General features: G+C 51.0%; 8 protein-coding genes across 8 annotated transcripts; 2 read left to right on the top strand and 6 right to left on the bottom strand.

Annotated features, from left to right (window-relative positions):
* Positions 1 to 60: 60 nt before the first annotated feature.
* M431DRAFT_126490 (hypothetical protein) lies at positions 61 to 3,355 on the top strand. The gene is made up of 3 exons (XM_024912283.1): positions 61 to 219; positions 289 to 420; positions 485 to 3,355. Exons 1-3 carry the CDS (start codon positions 196 to 198, stop codon positions 3,125 to 3,127), a joined length of 2,799 nt encoding a protein of 932 aa, XP_024768932.1. The 5' UTR covers positions 61 to 195; the 3' UTR covers positions 3,128 to 3,355.
* M431DRAFT_276649 (hypothetical protein) lies at positions 3,353 to 4,650 on the bottom strand. Its single transcript, XM_024913981.1, has 5 exons — positions 4,439 to 4,650; positions 4,205 to 4,324; positions 3,953 to 4,141; positions 3,566 to 3,892; positions 3,353 to 3,355 (listed from the first exon to the last, which is right to left on the bottom strand). The coding sequence occupies exons 1-4, from the start codon at positions 4,605 to 4,607 to the stop codon at positions 3,789 to 3,791; spliced, it is 582 nt and encodes a 193-aa protein (XP_024768933.1). The 5' UTR covers positions 4,608 to 4,650; the 3' UTR covers positions 3,353 to 3,355; positions 3,566 to 3,788.
* A 650-nt stretch (positions 4,651 to 5,300) lies between these two features.
* On the top strand, positions 5,301 to 6,377 carry M431DRAFT_59200 (hypothetical protein; the record flags this gene model as incomplete). The annotated part of the gene is made up of 1 exon (XM_024921535.1): positions 5,301 to 6,377. A coding segment is annotated over one exon (1,077 nt), but the record flags the coding sequence as incomplete, so codon positions are not given.
* Positions 6,378 to 6,513: 136 nt separating this feature from the next.
* Positions 6,514 to 8,261, bottom strand: M431DRAFT_500347 (hypothetical protein; the record flags this gene model as incomplete). Its single annotated transcript, XM_024917916.1, has 4 exons — positions 6,514 to 7,141; positions 7,210 to 7,656; positions 7,715 to 7,900; positions 7,957 to 8,261. The coding sequence occupies 4 exons, from the start codon at positions 8,259 to 8,261 to the stop codon at positions 6,514 to 6,516; spliced, it is 1,566 nt and encodes a 521-aa protein (XP_024768935.1).
* Positions 8,262 to 9,512: 1,251 nt separating this feature from the next.
* On the bottom strand, positions 9,513 to 9,968 carry M431DRAFT_276709 (hypothetical protein). The gene has a single exon (XM_024913982.1). The coding sequence runs from the start codon at positions 9,783 to 9,785 to the stop codon at positions 9,549 to 9,551; it is 237 nt and encodes a 78-aa protein (XP_024768936.1). The 5' UTR covers positions 9,786 to 9,968; the 3' UTR covers positions 9,513 to 9,548.
* A 582-nt stretch (positions 9,969 to 10,550) lies between these two features.
* Positions 10,551 to 13,203, bottom strand: M431DRAFT_543281 (hypothetical protein; the record flags this gene model as incomplete). The annotated part of the gene is made up of 7 exons (XM_024921149.1): positions 10,551 to 11,398; positions 11,462 to 11,660; positions 11,766 to 12,635; positions 12,718 to 12,858; positions 12,927 to 12,999; positions 13,056 to 13,072; positions 13,144 to 13,203. The coding sequence occupies 7 exons, from the start codon at positions 13,201 to 13,203 to the stop codon at positions 10,992 to 10,994; spliced, it is 1,767 nt and encodes a 588-aa protein (XP_024768937.1). The 3' UTR covers positions 10,551 to 10,991.
* A 3,330-nt stretch (positions 13,204 to 16,533) lies between these two features.
* On the bottom strand, positions 16,534 to 17,707 carry M431DRAFT_276757 (hypothetical protein). Its single transcript, XM_024913983.1, has 2 exons — positions 16,750 to 17,707; positions 16,534 to 16,671 (listed from the first exon to the last, which is right to left on the bottom strand). The coding sequence occupies exon 1, from the start codon at positions 17,561 to 17,563 to the stop codon at positions 16,775 to 16,777; it is 789 nt and encodes a 262-aa protein (XP_024768938.1). The 5' UTR covers positions 17,564 to 17,707; the 3' UTR covers positions 16,534 to 16,671; positions 16,750 to 16,774.
* A 121-nt stretch (positions 17,708 to 17,828) lies between these two features.
* M431DRAFT_486885 (hypothetical protein) lies at positions 17,829 to 18,194 on the bottom strand (the record flags this gene model as incomplete). Its single annotated transcript, XM_024916437.1, has 1 exon — positions 17,829 to 18,194. The coding sequence occupies one exon, from the start codon at positions 18,192 to 18,194 to the stop codon at positions 17,829 to 17,831; it is 366 nt and encodes a 121-aa protein (XP_024768939.1).
* Positions 18,195 to 18,519: the final 325 nt, after the last annotated feature.

An 18,519-nucleotide genomic window follows, 5' to 3' on the forward strand; every position in this document is an offset into this window, starting at 1 on the left:
TAATTGATTGCAGTACAAACGCGTCTCCCCTCCAAAGACACGCGCCGGCGGTTCGACAGGGGATTCTGCAAGCCACGTCTTTTCGACCAGCTGCATCTCCATGCTTCATTCCCTCTGTTTTGACTAGGGAGAGAGATTTGGAGTTTCTCAGGAATCATTTGGGAATATTCATCGCGACCTTTATAGTCCCCAATCATGGCTTCAAGACCCGAATTGAAGGTACGTCTTAGACCCCTCTAGCAACTACTATAGACGATGAAATGCCAAATCTGACATTGGGAACACCAGGTCGACGACGAGGGCGGCTTCATCCGCTTCTTCAAGTCTCTGCCAGATCTCGGTGAAGATGCCGTGCGAATATTCGACCGAGGCGATTGGTACACTGCCCATGGCAACGATGCCATGTTCATTGCTAAAACTGTACGACACCACCTCTCCCGTTGTTTTTTGTTTGATCAATTCACCTCTAACGTATCCAATTCAGGTCTACAAGACGACGTCCGTTGTCCGACAACTCGGCAAAAATGACCACACCGGTCTCCCCTCCGTCACATTAACCACCACCGTCTTCCGGCAGTTCCTCCGCGAGGCGCTCTTCAAGCTGGGCAAGAGAATCGAGATCTGGCAGAGCTCCAGCGGTCGGATGAACTGGAAGTGCATCAAGCAGGCGTCCCCCGGAAACCTTCAAGATGTCGAAGATGAGCTAGGTGGCCAGATTGATTCGGCGCCCATGATTATGGCAGTCAAGATCTCCGCAAAGGCTTCCGAGGCGCGTGGCGTCGGTGTCTGCTTTGCTGACGCCAGTGTGCGAGAGCTCGGCGTCAGCGAGTTCCTCGACAATGATCTCTACTCCAACTTTGAGGCTCTTCTTATTCAGCTTGGTGTCCGAGAGTGTCTCATCCAATACGAGAAAGGCGATAGAGAGAAGGAGAAAGGCGATAGAGAGAAGGAGAAAGACCCTGAATTGGCAAAGATACGGCAAATCATCAACAACTGCGGTGTCGCTCTAGCGGAGCGACCAGCAGGTGACTTTGCCATCAAAGACATTGAACAGGATCTGGCCCGCCTCTTGAAAGACGAAAAATCAGTTGCCATGCTACCACAGACAGACCTTAAGTTGGCCATGGGTTCCGCAGCATGTCTGATTAAATACATTGGCGCCCTTCAAGATGTCTCCAACTTTGGCCAGTATCAGCTCTACCAACACGACTTGGCACAGTATATGAAACTCGATGCAGCAGCCCTCAAGGCCCTCAATCTCATGCCCGGTCCACGAGACGGTTCAAAGACGATGAGCATCTACGGTGTGCTCAACCACTGCAAGACCCCTGTAGGCAGCCGCCTTTTGGCGCAGTGGCTGAAGCAGCCGTTGATGAGCAAGGATGAGATTGAAAGGCGACAGCAGCTCGTAGAGGCGTTCTATACCGATACTGAACTTCGCCAAACCATGCAGGAAGAGCACCTGCGCTCTGTACCCGACCTGTACCGCTTATCGAAGAAGTTCCAGCGCGGCAAGGCCAATCTAGAAGATGTCGTCCGCGCTTATCAAGTTGTCATCCGTCTCCCAGGCTTCATCGGCACCCTAGAGGGAATCATGGACGAAGCATACAAGGATCCTCTTGACGATGCATACACCAACAAACTCCGAGAGCTGTCCGATAGTCTCGGCAAGCTACAGGAGATGGTTGAGCAAACAGTCGACCTCGACGCCCTGGATCGGCACGAGTACATTATCAAGCCAGAGTATGACCAGAGCCTGCGTATTATCCGCAAGAAGCTCGATCAGCTCGACCGTGACATCAGACAGGAATTCCACAGCGCCGCACGCGACCTGGACCAAGAAGCAGACAAGAAGATTTTCCTCGAGGCAAACCACAAGGTCCACGGTGTGTGCATGCGCCTGACGAGACAAGAAGCTGGCTGCATCCGCGGCAAGTCCAAGTATCAGGAGTGCTCTACACAGAAGAATGGCGTCTACTTTACAACGAAGCAGCTGCAGGCCTATCGTCGTGAGCACGACCAGCTGTCGGCAAACTACAACCGCACCCAAAGCAGCTTGGTAAACGAGGTCGTCCAGGTAGCGTCTTCGTATTGCCCAGTCTTGGAGCGACTTGCTGGCGTGCTGGCCCATCTAGATGTCATTGTCTCGCTCTCTCACGCCGCCGTGCACGCTCCTGAGGCTTACGTCCGACCCAAGATGCACACCAGAGGCGAAGGTCAGACAAAGCTCACTGGTGCTCGTCACCCTTGCATGGAACTCCAGGACGACGTCCAATTCATCACCAACGACGTGGATCTTACCCGTGACAAGTCGTCGTTCCTCATCATCACCGGACCCAACATGGGTGGTAAATCTACCTACATCCGCCAAGCCGGTGTTATTGCCCTCATGGCGCAAGTTGGCTCTTTTGTCCCCTGCTCAGAGGCCGAGCTCACAATTTTCGATTCCATCCTCGCCCGTGTTGGTGCCTCCGATTCTCAACTCAAGGGTGTCTCAACTTTCATGGCCGAGATGCTTGAGACGGCCAATATCCTCAAGTCAGCCACAGCCGAGTCCCTCATCATCATTGACGAGCTCGGCCGCGGTACTTCGACGTACGACGGCTTCGGTCTCGCCTGGGCCATCTCCGAGCATATTGTCAAGGAGATTGGTTGCTTTGCCATGTTTGCAACTCACTTCCACGAACTTACGGCGCTAGCCGACCAGTACCCTCAAGTCAAGAACATGCACGTCACAGCGCACATTAGCGGCACCAATGGCGATATCAACGCCAAACGCGAGGTTACATTGCTGTACAAGGTTGAGCCCGGCATCTGCGATCAGAGTTTCGGTATCCACGTCGCCGAACTTGTGCGCTTCCCTGACAAGGTCGTCCGCATGGCCAAGCGCAAGGCAGACGAGCTCGAGGACTTTACTACCAAACATGAAGATCTCGGCGTGAGCTACAGCACTGAGGATGTCGAGCAGGGCAGTGCAATGCTCAAGAAGGTGCTGGTTGAATGGAAAGAGGCTGTGCAGAACGGAGAGCTCAGCAAGGAGGAGCAGGTGGCCAAACTGAAGGAGTTGGTGGCAGCAGACGAGAAGCTGCTTGCTAACCCCTTCTTTCAATCCGTCAAGGCGCTATGAACAAATCACATGGATGGGGGGAGAAAATCAACGTCAATTTTACTCAAAGACATTTAGTGTAATGGCCTCGCATTCGATAGCGCCAGGAGTTGGGATTGACTGCATTTATTTGGGAAACAGATCCTATATCATTTGGGATGGATATGCATATAATAGCACTAAAGAGCGCCGTTATTTAAGGGTCATGACGAGACTCGCGATTTTACAAGATAGAAAGCTTTCTACACCCTGTGTATTTCATATGTCAGCACATTGTTCGTGATATGCAGCCAGTATGAAACAATGAGAAGTAAAGAAAATATTCCATCAGACAATACAATGTAGATATGGTGTTAATGTAATCACTGATATCATAAACAGCCTCTGAAAAGATTTCATCATGGAAAAGAAGAAAACAAACGCAAATTCAAGAAAAAAGAAGAGATAAAAAAAACGTACCTTTTGTCAAGTGAAGTCTTCGTGACACCGACAGCCCAGATCCAAAAACATGCAGTAATGGCAATGGCAATGGCGACGTGGAAAAACAAAAAAAAAATCCGATTATCTAGCATCGCATCTCTTCCGCACTGGAATGCGATGGATATATGTACAAGCTGCCGCAGAACTCACCTCAAAAATCTCTGGCAGCTGGCTTTAATTCTTTCATTCTTTTTATATCATTTTATTGGCTGCCCTCAGCGGTGGCGCTCACAGGGTTAACTTCGAAGCCATACTTCTCCTTGATGCGCTCTCGTCTCCTCTCCTCATATCCAGGAGGACGGATGCCTGTGTTTAATGTTAGTTTATCAAGAACGGCTGCAGAGATCTTGTACTGCCAAGACTTACCTCGTCCCTCGCCCAGCTCGGCAACAGTCTGCTCAACGGGCAGACGGGTTGTCCGTCGGATAGTCTCCTTGCGCTCAAACTCATCCTCCTCCTTGTAGAAGCTATCCAGTTTTCCTCCGGTGACGTGGAAAAGGCCCTGGGCAGTGCCAACGAAAGCACCAAGAGCCAGCACGATGGGTGTGCGTCGGACTGTGGTAGAGTCAGCATGCGCTACCACCGGAAATCACGTAGAGTAATAGAAGGCGTCCTTACAAGGAAGTCCGAGGACACTGCCGCACATGAAACCTCCAAAGGCGGCGGCCCAAGCATCATCCTTCTCCCGCAGGTTCATCATCGTCCGGGAGAAGAAGGCATAGGCACCGGGACCGGCAGCTAGAAACCACAAACAGTCACACCCGTCAGCCAAATTTGCTCTCTCATGATTGTATTTTGCGCAATGACACAGCCCCAATTGGAGCCATATCGTCACAGAGACTCAGTTCATACCGCAAATGCCAATGATGGGAGCTCCCCGCGTAAAGACGCTCATAGCGCCCACGTTGCGCTTCGACAGGGCATTCTGGATGGCGGCAATGAAGAAGCCGCTGCCCAGGCCGACCAATGAAGTCTTGGCCGTCTCGTCAAGGACGTCATGCGGCACATACGGCTTCGCCATGGCGATTGTGGAATTGGGAATCTCGCCCGTTGATGGTTTGAAAAGAGAGGAGGAGCTGTTTTGGCCTTGTCTTGAGGCCTTGGGATGCCGAGAACTGCGCATCACGTGATGTCCCTTGTCATCAATTGGGGTGCTGTGATTGGATGAGAAAGAATTTTGGTCTGTCCCGGATTTTGGGCGGTGGTACGAAGGTACTTTGTTCGGCCCCACCAGCCCACCAAGAGATTTGGGGTGCAAAAGATTGCTCCATAGAAAAAAGAGAGTTGTAAGGGTTGTGAAAATTCCATGATATTGGCGATTGAGAGCATTCTAGCGGCATTGCAGTGATCAATTGTGCATGTTAATAGCTTCATACAACCTAGAAGCTTCCTAGAGTCACAAAACCCTCAAAAACTGGCTGGTACTGCTCCTGTTTGACTCACCATCTCATGAATAGCCCTTAGCAGATGTGATCTCAACTACACCACAAGCAGCTCAATCTCAAAGTCAACCCAGCTCCAATTGGATTCTTCATCACTTATCGACTATTCATTGCCTCATATACTCATAAAAAATCTATCATCCAATCTATACAACACATATATCATCGCAGAAATGAGTTCAATCGAGACCACCGTGGCCTCAGCCTCAGCCTCAGCCTCAGCCTCAGCACAACCTCCCTCAGAACCAACAAACACAACACAAGAACAAGCTCCCATGTCCAAAAACGCCCTCAAGCGTCTCCGCAGGCAAGAAGAATGGGAAGCCGGCAAAGACGACCGCCGCAAGCGCCGCAAGGAAAAGCGCCACGAGCGCAAATCCCGCGTCCGCTCCGAGCGCGCCGCCCTCATCGCCCAGGGCGTCGACCCTCTGGAGCTGCAGAAGAAGAAGACTCCCTCTACCCTGACCCCCGTGGGCATCATCATCGACTGCGACTTTGAGGAGTACATGATGGACAAGGAGCGCGTCTCGCTGTCCAGCCAGGTCACGAGAGCGTACTCCGACAACAGGCAGGCAAGGTACCGCTCGCATCTCTGGGTCGCGGGCTTCAACAAGGGGATTGCGAAGCGCTTTCACGAGGTGCTTGGTGGTGTGCACAAGAACTGGAAGGGTGTCTGGTTCCACGACGGCGACTTCACTAGTTGTGCGGCAAAGATTCGTGAGCGCCTGAATGCCTCCGACGGCAGCGGAGGTGAAATGATTGAGTCGCTACAGCGCAGTCTCGACGAGCCTTCGACATGGACTCGTGATGACACCGATCCTTTTCCTATTGATAGTCCGGAGCCGCCTCTGGATGAGGCGAACAAGGATATTGTGTACTTGTCATCTGATTCTCCTTACACACTCGAGCGCTTGGAGCCAAACACATGCTATGTCGTGGGTGGACTTGTCGACAAGAACCGTGAAAAAGGTCTTTGCTATAGACGTGCGCGGGAGTTGGGCATTCGAACGGCAAGACTACCGATTGGCCAGTTCATGGTGATGCAGAGCCGGCAAGTCCTGGCGACGAACCATGTTGTTGAGATTATGCTCAAGTGGCTGGAGTGCGGCGACTGGGGCCAGGCTTTTTTGAGCGTGATCCCAAAGAGAAAGGGCGGAAGATTAAGAAGTGAAGATGTTGGTGATGGTGAAGAGGTTGAGGAAGGGGGGCAGGAAGAGGATGATGAGGACGATGAAGACGAGGAGGCGGAGGCATCAGAAACCAAAGCACAAGATGCTTCAACAGCTGAAGTATCGGCTGATGCTGCAGATGAAAGCCACGCTGAACAAGTAAACGAGACATCATCATAGACGTAATCGCTGTATATAGCTCCTTGACCAATACCAAGCCGAGATTCATACCCAAAACCTGCGGCACCAAATTATATATCCTACCACTATATGCAACCTAGTGACAATCCATTGATGCTCCATATCATTATGATTTCTAAAAATCCATCGAATCATCCTCTCGCTCTCGCTTTACTTTTGCAATCCCTTCATCCTTGATGAGAGCCGATACAAAGGATCTGAACTGCTCAACATATGGCTTAAGGCTAGTCTTTTCCCAGTCGGCAACAGTAGCCTTCGACTTGTCATCTTCTTCACCGTCCTCTCCACCCTTCCAAGAATCAATTTCCGCAAGCAAGCTCTGTACCGTAGGTACACCAAGAGGATCAAAGTCCTCTAGAGCTTTGGTATCAATGGGCACGCAGACCCGCCCCGTGCCTGGATGCACAACAAAGGGGCTTTTGAGCAAATGGTTCAGCTTCTTGCTGACTTCGATATCGAGGCGAGGATAGGTATATTCCAGTACGATATCCTGCTTAGCTTCTAGTAATGCCTTAGCATCCAAGTGCTTGCTTGCACCAGTCTTAGCCACGGCATCAATGTCAGCCCATTTTGAGATTGATGATCGTCCTGGAGCGGCTTCCCATTTGCGGCGTAGTGAGTCGTTTAGGGTTCGATCGGGGAGGAGTTGCAATAGCTTCTGAGCTTGTTCATCTGTCGCCCAAGGGTCCTGCTCAGCCAGTACATCTTCTTGGAAGTGCGTCTTGAGAATGTCAAGACTCCGACTGAAGAGCATGTTAGCACCACTGCTACCATTGGTTTCATCTACCAAAAGCACAAACTCGTCACTCACCTGAGATGTGGGTGCAGCGGCCTCTTGATATTGACCTTTTTGCCACTCTGCGAGCCACCCTTGATTACTTCCAAGTAGCTTGCTATGGCCCTACGCTTCTGGTCATCCATCAACCTGGCCTTCTTGTCGCACACCCAAGCGTGGGCACCTCTTCGTCCGGAGTACACCCACATGATGTGGTTGAAGCCAAAGTCGTCTCTCAGAGCCACATCAACAACCTTGATGGCCATGGTCATGAATTGCCAGCACTTGTTGCAAATGGTGGCCTTGTCACAGCATGTTCGAATGTCGTCGTAATCAGTCAAATCGATATCGAAGCAGAGCTCCTTTGACAATGGCTTGAAGGCAGACGAGTTGCGCAGAGTCTTTCGATCTCGAGGGTTTGTTGAATAGATGGGGCCGATTTCGAAACGAGATGGCATGAGGCGGAGGACATCTTTCCGTAGTCTGGACACATTGTGAGCACAGTGGGCCTAGTTGTATGATTTGGTCGGCATTGGCTTACAGATCTGCCGTTGCAAAAGACTGGTACCGCAGATATGCGTCGTTTTGTAGAGTAAAAGCAAACTCACGATTGCCAAAGTCATTCGTGGGCATCGGGCTGTGATTCAACCACTGGAAAAGCTGTCGCCAGGGGAAGAGTCGCTGGTAAAAACTGCGCATGACCTCTGGATCCGAAGCCGGGATATTTCTATGCATTTAGCAGTCAGTGGCCTGCTACTTCTCGAGCTGACTGAGAGCACATACGATGGTGAAGCTGCCCGTACGGGTGAGCTGACGCCTTCACGCTTGACGGGCGCCGAGCTTGGAAACTCGTCGTCGGAGTCGTCATCTGCGAATAGTTCGTCCAACTTGACCTCCTTTTTTGCTTCCTCCGCTTGGCCTGCAGGCGGTGCCTCTGCCTCATTCATATCAACATCGATATCGTCGTCTGCCATCGTTGCGGCTGTCCCTGCTGGAGCAACGTTGGTGGGAATTCCTGATTCACCGTCTGGTTGTTCGTCCTTGACAGCAGCGGCGTTGTCTGAATTGGGAGAGAGCGAGTGTGGCATTGCTTCTCTTTTTTGTATAAGCAAAGACAATTGAATATGAGCTGATTGGCTATCGGCTTGATCCTATGACGGAAAATCAGGTCGGAATACTTGATCTGGCGAACAAGGCCCAAACCCTTGCGCGGGGAGATGCTCAATTGGACTGATTGGGGAAAACGCGTCTGGACGCGTAAATTGAAACTGACTGGGCAGCTAAAGTGCATGGTGTGAATAACGTGAATCTACTGTATTGGAGACGGTACGTGTAAAGTGAGGTGCTGATGTCAGCTTATAGGGCCCTTTAGAGGCACACACCTTCTGAAGCTGCCCGTCTAAGCGGCGTCCATAGTATTCAGCACTCCGAATTTGCTAATCAGTATCTCGTATCTCAAATGTAAAGCTAGGCAATGATAATATTGACAAGATAGTAGAGGAATATAGCTGTAGTATCAGTTACTAGAGGAAAGTAATGACAGTAGGAGACTCAAGGAATAAGTAAGCTCCCCCCAATGCTCCCTCAAAGCTCCCATAGTTTTCATTCATTAACCATAAAGCTTCAATGATGAATCAACCACAGCTTTCAGCAACTATTTACACCACACACTTAGCTGATAGTGATGTATTAACTCTCAATCCCTCCTTATGCAAACTTCTCTCATAAGAGCTCCAGCTTGTTTTCCCGCACATGAACAGAATAGAGTTTGGCCCAACCCTCCGGATCGTCTCCGAATCAGAACACCCAAATTACCCCATCTGGCAAAGATCTTCCACTCAGCTTCAATGCTTCCCCCAAACTCAAGGGTCTCGAAAGTTCCAAAACCAGAAGGGCGAAAAGCAGTCATCTTGTCATCTTTCTTTTACCATTCCTTCGTCAGCCGGGGTTTTGTCAGAGCTTTAGGATAATGGGCGCAAACACTATTGGCTTGCCGTGTTTGCAATCATAACTCAATCCCTCCTCTCATGCCCCCTTGTTGTCAAACATCAAAAACAGGAAAAGCAAACCAAAACATCAACATAAAACAACCACCCTCGTATCGCTCCCGTGTAAGTGCCACAGCATCAAAACGCTCCCGCTGTATCACAAAAAACGCCGCCCGCCCACTCGCCGCATCGATCTTCCTCCCAGGCGAGGTAGCATCAAACAAGAAAAAAGGCTGCCGGCATCAAGGCACAACATCCAAAATTGATTGCCGCATAAACAACTCGCTCCCAGGGCTTACGCGAGGTACACTCTGACCTCTTGCTTTTTTTTTTTTTTCGCCACATGATAATCCCAAGGTAGTAATAATAGGCACCCGGATAGACTGCTTAGTGCCCTGGCAAGCAGCAAGGCATTAATGTGTAGCAAACAAATTCAACCACGGCTGACATCCATTGCCCCCAGTTCTCTCGGTATAAGTGGCTCACCTCCGCCTCTTCGCATGAATTGATAGGCATTGATCTTCTCTTTTCCTCCCCCAATAACCCATACAAAAGAGCAACATATATATAAGCCTCTACAAATCCCTTCTCCCAAAACCCACGCTTACACACACTTCTATTCATCGCCAAAAAATCTCCCGTTATCCCATGTCGCCGTCATCCCCCGCTTCCCGCTTCCCAAGAAATCCCCCGTCTCCATCTATTCCCCCGGTCCAGACCACTATGGAACCTCTCCTCCCCCCCAAGTGCCGTCGGATCTAACGGCTGCAGGCATCCCAAGGTGTGATTTTTTTCTTCCTTCCTGCAACGCTTGGCATTATTTTTCTTCTACTTTCTTTGTCGGTGACGTCGTACGTTCCCCTGTTCCGTGTATAGTGGTGTGCCGGAGTTGGTGCTCCGCTAACATACCCATCCACCCCCCGGCCTCGTCTACCTACCTATGCATAAGGTAAGGTAGGTAAGGTAAGGTAATGTGACGTCGTGCTGGAGATGCGCAATCGGATCTCGCCTCGGCCCATTTCTTTCCTCCGCTCGCTCGCAGGGGGAGTGAAGAAAAAAAAATATAAAGTGTTAATGCCGCGAACGGCCTCCCATCTGTCATACCGACTTCTTGGATCCGGACCCCGTAATTCCGTACCTGGGAGGCATTTAGTCAGGACGAGCAACATCTCACTTTGACTCATACTCTTCGACTTCCTTTCTTCACACATACAAAGATGATCATCAGTCGCTTTATTTACAAAATGGTGAGCTTGTAAAGTGTGTTTCCTCGTGCAAATAGATCGTATGATTAACCACTCTCTGTCATGAAATAGTTACCAAATCCAGGCTCCCTAGTGCTTCGGGCCTTTCAGCACCAGCACGGCTTCATCACAGCAAAGGGCGGCCTTATCCAGCCCATTCTCCTCATAAACCCATAACCTAATCAAAGCATACATCATCACAACTCCGATTTTCGTCATTTCAAAAAAAAAAAAAAGAGAACAAAATATAGCGTTTCCTTCTTCTTTGGGAAACATTGCCACAGAATGCCCCGACAAAAATATCCAACCGGTACGCAAAATCATCATCCCAACCAGAAATCCCAGGAGAACAGGTAGAATCCATCTCTGAGGACCGAAAAAAAAAAAGAAACAAAGAAGAAAAAGGCTCCTCCTTGGGTTAAAAACAAGTTACAACGCCGATAACAAAGTGTCTCCATGCAATGAGTCGACAAGAGGGGGAAAGGGTGAAGGCGGAAAGCGGAAGGGGGGTTGAGGAGACATAAAAGACGAAACGGTCCATCCAACAGAGCATCTTGATGCACAGAATTAATCATCAGCCTTGGCGTTAAGCATAATTCCGTTGCGAGTTATTCAGACGCTGCCGCTTCTCCGGTGGGCTATCATGGTCGGATATGCGGCCAGAGGAAGCATCCATCGTCGAGTACGCGCCTCTACTTTGCGACATGTTATACTGGCTGCTTCCGTCCATGAGCCCAAAGCCCTGGTCGACCCCGTTCTGGGACATGTGGCCGGATGACCAGTTCGAGCCGCTGGCACCTGCAGGTGGAGTTGGCGACTCGAATTTGATGGGGTTGCCCGTCGTGTTCAGATACGGAACGTTCATGATGAACGCAGACCCGTGCCCGTTGTCCGACTGGGTGGGTGGGTTCTTCAACAAGTGTTGCAGGTTTTGCTTGACAGATTTGAGCATGCCTTCCTTTGTGAATGGCTTGGCCAACACGCCATTCATCCCTGTGCCACCAGTCAGCTTGACGTCCAACAATCGGATTGCTCTCCAGTTCCTTCAAAACTTACCATGCTCGAAATATCCATTCACCTCGTCCGGACGAATGTTTGACGTCATGGCAATAATGGGTGTGGCTGGGCAGTGTTGGCGGATATACATGGTTGCTGATACACCATCCAACCGGGGCATGATGATGTCCATGAAGATCAGGTCGAAATGGTCACGCCCAACGGTACTGATCCTGTTGTATGCTTCCGCGCCATTATTCTGCAAGTTGTTAGCCGCTAAACATCACCGACATGTAACGCGGGACCGTGCGCTGCGCAGCGTCCTCTTATTGTTTCCGGTCTGGGGGGGATGCAATTCACTTACGGCATGTTCAACATCGCAGCCCATGGATTTGAGAAACTTGATGCCAATCTTGGCACATGTGGGATCGTCTTCCACCAGGAACACAACAGGCTTTTTTGCCCCCCACAACGACACAGGCTTCTCCGCCGAGCCAGGCACATTGTTCATCTGATTGGATGACCCGGGCTGCGGCGTGTGTTGTTGCTGATGCTGCTGGTGTTGGTCCATGGGGCCGGCACTGCCCTCGTTGGGGATAGCATATGGAATCTTGTTGATGTGATCCGAGTGGAAAGGATCAATGCCAACAGTCTGTCCTACAGGATAAACGGGGTACCGGCTAATGTCATTCATAGGGTCATGCATCATCGGCATCGATACGGGGGTCACCATGGTTGCCGAGTCTGCGGGGGATTCGTAAATGTCATGCAGACGCTCAAGCTCACGATCGGCTACGGCGTCGGCCGCGACGCTGGAGAGCAGCTCTCGCGCTCTTCTGAGCTCCGGCACAGCTTCGTCTCCATCCCCCGTCGGGATGTTGCCATTCGAGTTCAACGAGTGGCTCATCATCCCATTATTCCGGTTGTGGTTGTAAGGAGAGAGGTAGTTGAGCATCTCGTACTGCGCCTGCTTCTGTGCATTGAGCATCTTTTGCAGGGTAAGAACCTCGTTGACGAGGAGCCTGTTGGTTTGCGAAACATCGGCAAACAGCTCCTGGAGCTGCTGCACCTGCTGCTGCGTAGCCGTCAGCTGCTCGGATATGACGCTGACATGCTGGCTCGTGGTGAAGTCCTCTGCGACCTGAGGTTTTCTCGTGGCCGGCGCTTTTCGGCGGATGTTATCCAAATCGTCTTTGCTGTCGACGCGGAAGTAGGGATGTTTAAACTCCAAGATCTGCACATCGAGTCCCAATTCTTAGTCATGCGCCCCCCAACGTAGTGTAACTTGGGGGTATTCCATCGGCCAAGGGACTTACATTGCCATTCGGGGAGGCTGAGTCGCCATCGCTGGATGGCTTGACCTTGTGGAAGTCGTATTTGTTGAGCTGTCGAATAAAACTAGACATGTTGCTGTGCTTGAAATGCTTCGGTAGGATAGATCTCGTAAACTTTTCGCCCTGTTTTGTGGATAAAAAGTCAATAAGAGCGCACGCAGATATCAAGCTGTAAACCAGATGATTCCCACCTCGACAACGACAAATGAATCGCCATCCTTTCCCCATCGAGCTACATCTTGGTGTGACGGGTCTTCGAGCATGCTAAGGCAACGTCAGTCGGGTGCGGAGAGACTTGTGGTTTGTTGGCGAGCAATTACCGAAACAGCTTGCGGACCTTGACATCATCAATCCGATTAGCACTCATGTAGTTATACGGCAAGGCAAAGCAGAAGAGTCCCTACTCACAAATTCACTGGCATTGTTTCCCCCGCCGCCTGGAGCAGTGGCAGCCTCTGTCCCGGACATTCTGGGCCGAGTCGGTGGTCTTGAGCGGGATCAAAAGAGGCAATATGCGAGGAAGCGACGCGCCTCCAATTGAGGCTCAGCGAAGGGCCAAGAATCGACAAAGCTGCAGTCGCAGAGTCGGGCCAGAGCTCGCTCAAATTCTGCGTCAAAAGTCCCTTTCCCTTTCCCGTTCTGCTCTCTCAATCTCTCTCTTTCTCCCGTCGGGTCGGACGAGCGTTGATGGTTGAACCTGGGGGCCTTTTGGGCTTGGCCTTTTTGGCTGGCTGGCGGACCGGAGCGACGGCAGAAGGTACGTAAAAAGCGCCCGGACACGGAAGCGGTGCGCCGGGCTGGCAGAAGGACGGAGCCAATGTTCTGCACCGTCAAACGTCAAGCTGGCAAATGACGTCGCAAGTCGGCGAGCGAGATTCGACTCTTCTGGGGAGCGAAGCAATTGACCTCGAAGCCTGGCTGGTCGAGGCTGGCTAGATCGAGGTTGGACGGTTTAGCCCAGCTCCGTTGAATGGGCGAATGGATGGCCCGAGATGGAGGGTGGACCGGGGGACTAGGCTAACAAGGAAGATCAGGTGGGTGGTTCAGAGGGCAACAGCGCTGCAAGTGTGCTGGAGCGTGGCCAGTTATAGCGATTGGATTGCTGGCTGCTAAGGCTCGTGCAGTGCTGCGCAGGTATTGATACTTCAATAACTTGACATGTACGGGCGGGCGGGCAGGCAGGCACATGCAGTCAATCCCTCATGCGGCTAGGGGAAGTAGAGAGAACATGGGAATCATGCATCTAATACAAGCAAGGAAATGAAAAGAACCAACAAGAACACAGGAACCACACGCAACAAGACACCTAGTACGACCCCGTCCTTTCTTTTCACTAATACCAGAGGAATCATTCCAGAAAAAAAAAAATCAACGTGTACCCACAGGGGGGGAATAATAGAGAGAGAAAAAAAAAAAGAAGGGGGTCTCAAATCCAAAGCCCGGGAGCCATCGTGTGTTCCGTGTTCTATTTAGCCAGATCCGTGTGGCGGTCCCTAGTGCACGGTACATGCAAGCCTCGTTTCTTGGTTTCTTGGGGCATCTCCAGGCGCTAGGGCCGTGTGGCGCATTGTCCCTCACACGGAGCGCCTCAGCATCGAGGCTATTACGGAGTACAGGGAGCAATAGCGTTTTTCTTGCCAATTTAAATGGCCACTTTTCAGCCAGCCCCCGTGCCTGTTTCTTTCTTTTGCTGTGCCAAGGCCCGGCAGATGATAGACTAAGGTCCATGTAGTTTTTCTTTTTTCTTTTTTTTTCTCGTCTGGTCTGTTCTCGATGTTGTTTATTTGCTTTAGCGCAGTGTCAGCCACATGTACCTGCACCTGCACCTTGTACCTGTCGAGATGGTGTCAAAGTGGCAAGCATCCAATCCCAACATACCAGACCAACGTGTGCTTATAATCCCACTCTGTACATATACGAGCCCCTTCCCCGCCATGTAAGTCTTCGTAAATTGAATACTCGTACACAGGCATGTACCTTCTCGTACTCTCTGCGCGCTTGATGCTTGCTTGGATTGGATTGATCTTATGCAGCCTCCACCACGCCGGGGGTGCTCAGCAATACCATGGATTGGCGACATCTGAATCAGGCTGGCGGAAGTATTTTGCGCAAGCATGGAGTCTCTGTTAGCTCTTCACTTCCATCTTAGTGGTAGAGCTAGTTCCTTGCTAAAAGCTGGCAAGCTTTTTAGCCTCAATTTATAACTCAACCCCTATACCTGAACAAGCGCAGTAGTGTCTCCAGATCATTATCATCTCGATGTCTGCCCGTGATATAAAATGAGCGGTGCTAGTGAGCACCTTAGTTGGCAAGGCAGTCAAAAGGAGGTGCGAGGTAGCCATTCACAAGACAAGCCGCGCCTAGGACGGGATACACGTGTGTGCCGTCCAATCTCACGATGCCCATACTTGTACGCCGTCTTCTGGATCGTGTATGTGTGCACTTATCAGCTCTGCCCCCATAAACAGCCACCTGAACAAATCATGCAGGGAAGCAGGTGATGAAAGGGAGTGTCATTTATTACTATCTGGGGGGGGCCAAAAGCGCCTGTATGCATGTACAAGGGGGGAACTTCCTTTTTTTTGGGCGCCTACCGCTTCAAGCAAGAATATTCAACCCTTTTCTAGCCGTGATGCATGCCAATTGGGCACTTCTCACGATGGGCGCTTTGCGGGGCTGAAAACAAGCCCGGCACGGCGACTACACCTCGATCGGCTCGCACACCCAGCCGATTTTGCTCCTAGCCAGCGACGAATAGAACGTCCCCGATGCTCGCTTGTTAGCACATAGCAAGAAGTAATGGCAACATGCCCTGTTTCCTGTTCTAATCGGTCGAGATCATGGACATCAATCTCCCTTGCAGCACGCGCCTGGATGGTGCCTCTCCAGCATCAAATCGCCGCACGGCTTTGGTGCGTGCATGATGCGCTGCAAGTTCTGGCCACAGGATCCGCTGTCGGCGATCCCCGTACGCTTGTAATTGGGCTCCGTCGCTTCGGTACAAGCTGGAGTGCTTAGCAGAGCCAACTAGACACAGATTGGCTGATGCAATGGATGGGATGAGACAAGCAGCAAGATGCTGTCCATCATCTGCAAAGATATGGGAAGGGTGAAGATGTGGACGAGCGTGCATCAAGTTTGTACCAGTACATGCGTGTGGCAGGCCATCTGTGCCGCTACTTGCTCAGGTCCTCGGGTCAGCTCCCGTCAAGGTCGTATTGGATTGATTCCGTTCCAGTTAGGCTCAGCGGACCGGCCTTCCGCAAGATTGCCACTTTTTGCTTTGTACGAGTACTTTGCAGGCGGTCTTCATTTGTTATTGCAACACCACGCACATGTAGCACCAGCTGTATATGCCGTGCTGCAATGCGCGTTTAAATAGATTTGTCTTAAAATGTATGTGCTTCTGAGAGCCTCTAAAAATAAATCATTTTTGAGACCAGCGGAGCAAACACGGTCCGTAGGCACGCACGCCGCGCTGCCGTAAATAGAGCAAGACATTGATGCAGGGTTATAGGAGCGCGGCCCAGGTCTCAACCTAAAAAGCTTCAATCCATGTTCAATCTGAAGCATAGCATGGATGAGATATTCAAACCGAGGAGCTAGCAGGCCGGAACCAGCTCCGATAATTCTCATAGCTATACACGTCTTGAGTATTATTTAGAAAAAGGAAAAGGGAAAATAACCCTTACACTCCCCTTGGACGAGGCATGGTATACTTGCAGAGATTCATCAAGCCTCTCCTTTTTTCATTCATTATTAGCTGAGACCTGGTCGGAATCTGACTTGCTCGGGCTCTCCTTTACCGAATCCCTCTCCCCGCACAATGCCGATCAGTGCTGTATCCAGCAATGCTCGAATCTTGGCAAGCTTATGTGGATTTGCCGTTTAATCTCAGATAAACATCTGTAGATGCTCATATGCAAAGCACATGTTCTATAAATGGAGCATGGTGAGACATGGACAAGAAATAGTGTTAGATGGTATATTTAGATGCCTTGGAATGCTACATACATGCACGTCCACCTGATAACCGCCCTCAGTCTTTGGAGCCAAAATACTTCATATATCGAAAGACATAATGGCCCCATTTGGCATCCGGGCCCTCGTCTGGAGGGGGACACGGAGCGTACTCGTCCAGATCCACGTCGAGCGTGCGGATCACCTGGAATCCTGCCTTTTCGTAAATCTTCCACGCCGGCTCCGACGAGTGAACCCAGGCAAAGACGCCCGCTTCGTCGCATATCTTGGTTCCCCAGCGAAGCAGCGCTGACCCGATGCCCCGTCGCTGGAATTTGGGTGAGACAGAAAGCCCGATAACCACAAGGCATTTGGTGCCTTTGGGCATCACTTCCTTCTGCCATGCATCCAAGTCGGCGCCTGTAAGTGCCTGGAGTCGCTCGATGGGATCTTCTGGGTCTGCATCGGGACTGGGCTTTGGTTCTACCGCTGACGATTTATCCGTTTCTTTTTCCTTGTCGTTTTCATTTTCTGACTGCTCTGCCGGAGCTGCAGCCGGCCTCTCGGGAGGTTGGATCCTGCCTTCCACTACAGGCATCTCTTCGGGCGAAAATCCGATGAGTCCCCAGTTGCAAAAGCCGGCAAATTCCCCCGTTTCCTTGTCAACGGCCTTTAATATCACGCATCGGGGTGATTTCAGCATTTCGGGAAGACTCTCCGTGTGGTATTTCTTCATATCGAACGGGTTTCGGCCCAGAGCTTTCATCTGGGTTTGGCGATCCGTCAGGAAGGCATCGCTGCTGAGCTGAGCTGCCTCGGGCACATCTTGCAGCTGGAGAGCTTGAATGGTAAAAGTCGGCTCAGACATGATTGAATTCGTTAGCTGACGCTTATTATTCTACAACATATTCCCGTGTCGCAAATCATTCGGCTCCAGAGCTCATTAAATAGTAATGCCGCCATGAGTGTTTGAAAGCATGTTGGTGCATGCACGAAGCAGCCAACTTCGAAGATTGATAAATGGCGGGGTGAGCGCACGGCGTTGAGTCACCGGCGAAGATGAAGGAATAGAACCATGTGGACTTTATCCAACGACGAACCTCTCGCCATAGATAAAATCGCGCTATCGACCATCATGAGGCCTCGGAGCTAGCCTTATGAAGCAGCTCGAGAATCGTATTGGCGTACGTAGTTCCATCGCCCTTGATATCCTGCACAACCACCGTCTTATCTCTCGATCTCGCGCCTTGAGCCAGAACCAACTTCGACTTGGGGATGTCCAGGGCCTCGCTGAGAACCTCAATCACCGCCTGATTGGCCTCACCATCTTTAGCCTGGGCCGCAACACAAAGTTCAATCACGTCGTCAGTGACCGCCTGAATGCCTTCTCTATTCTTACTCGCTCCGGGCTTGACGTGCAGCCGCAACTGCAGAATGCCCCGAGGCGCCTTCTTGGAACCAGCCAGGAAGCGCACGGCTGCGCTGGCCGGAGATGCCATAGAAAGTATAAAAATATTGGAAGCCTGAAAGGACCTCGGGAGCCTGAGGCTATTTCAGCCCGTGATAGTACCAGAGAGGTACTGGAAGAATATAACTGCAGTAGCAAAAAGTCAAGGCGCACTTGTTATGTGCAGGAGTAGATACATGCCTTCCATTGTACCTCTCAAAGGAAATGGGCATCTAGGTACGTGGTGGGTACTCTGAGCTTAAGCTGTAGCTCTTCCTCCGCATTCTTCGGAATCGCGGGGTGCCGAGTTAGCAAAATAAGAATCAGGGCTAGAACTTGCATCGATGTGATGAGATCACATGCACTCACTCTTAACG

Source organism: Trichoderma harzianum, assembly GCF_003025095.1.
Source record: "Trichoderma harzianum CBS 226.95 unplaced genomic scaffold M431scaffold_19, whole genome shotgun sequence".
NCBI lineage: Eukaryota > Fungi > Ascomycota > Sordariomycetes > Hypocreales > Hypocreaceae > Trichoderma > Trichoderma harzianum.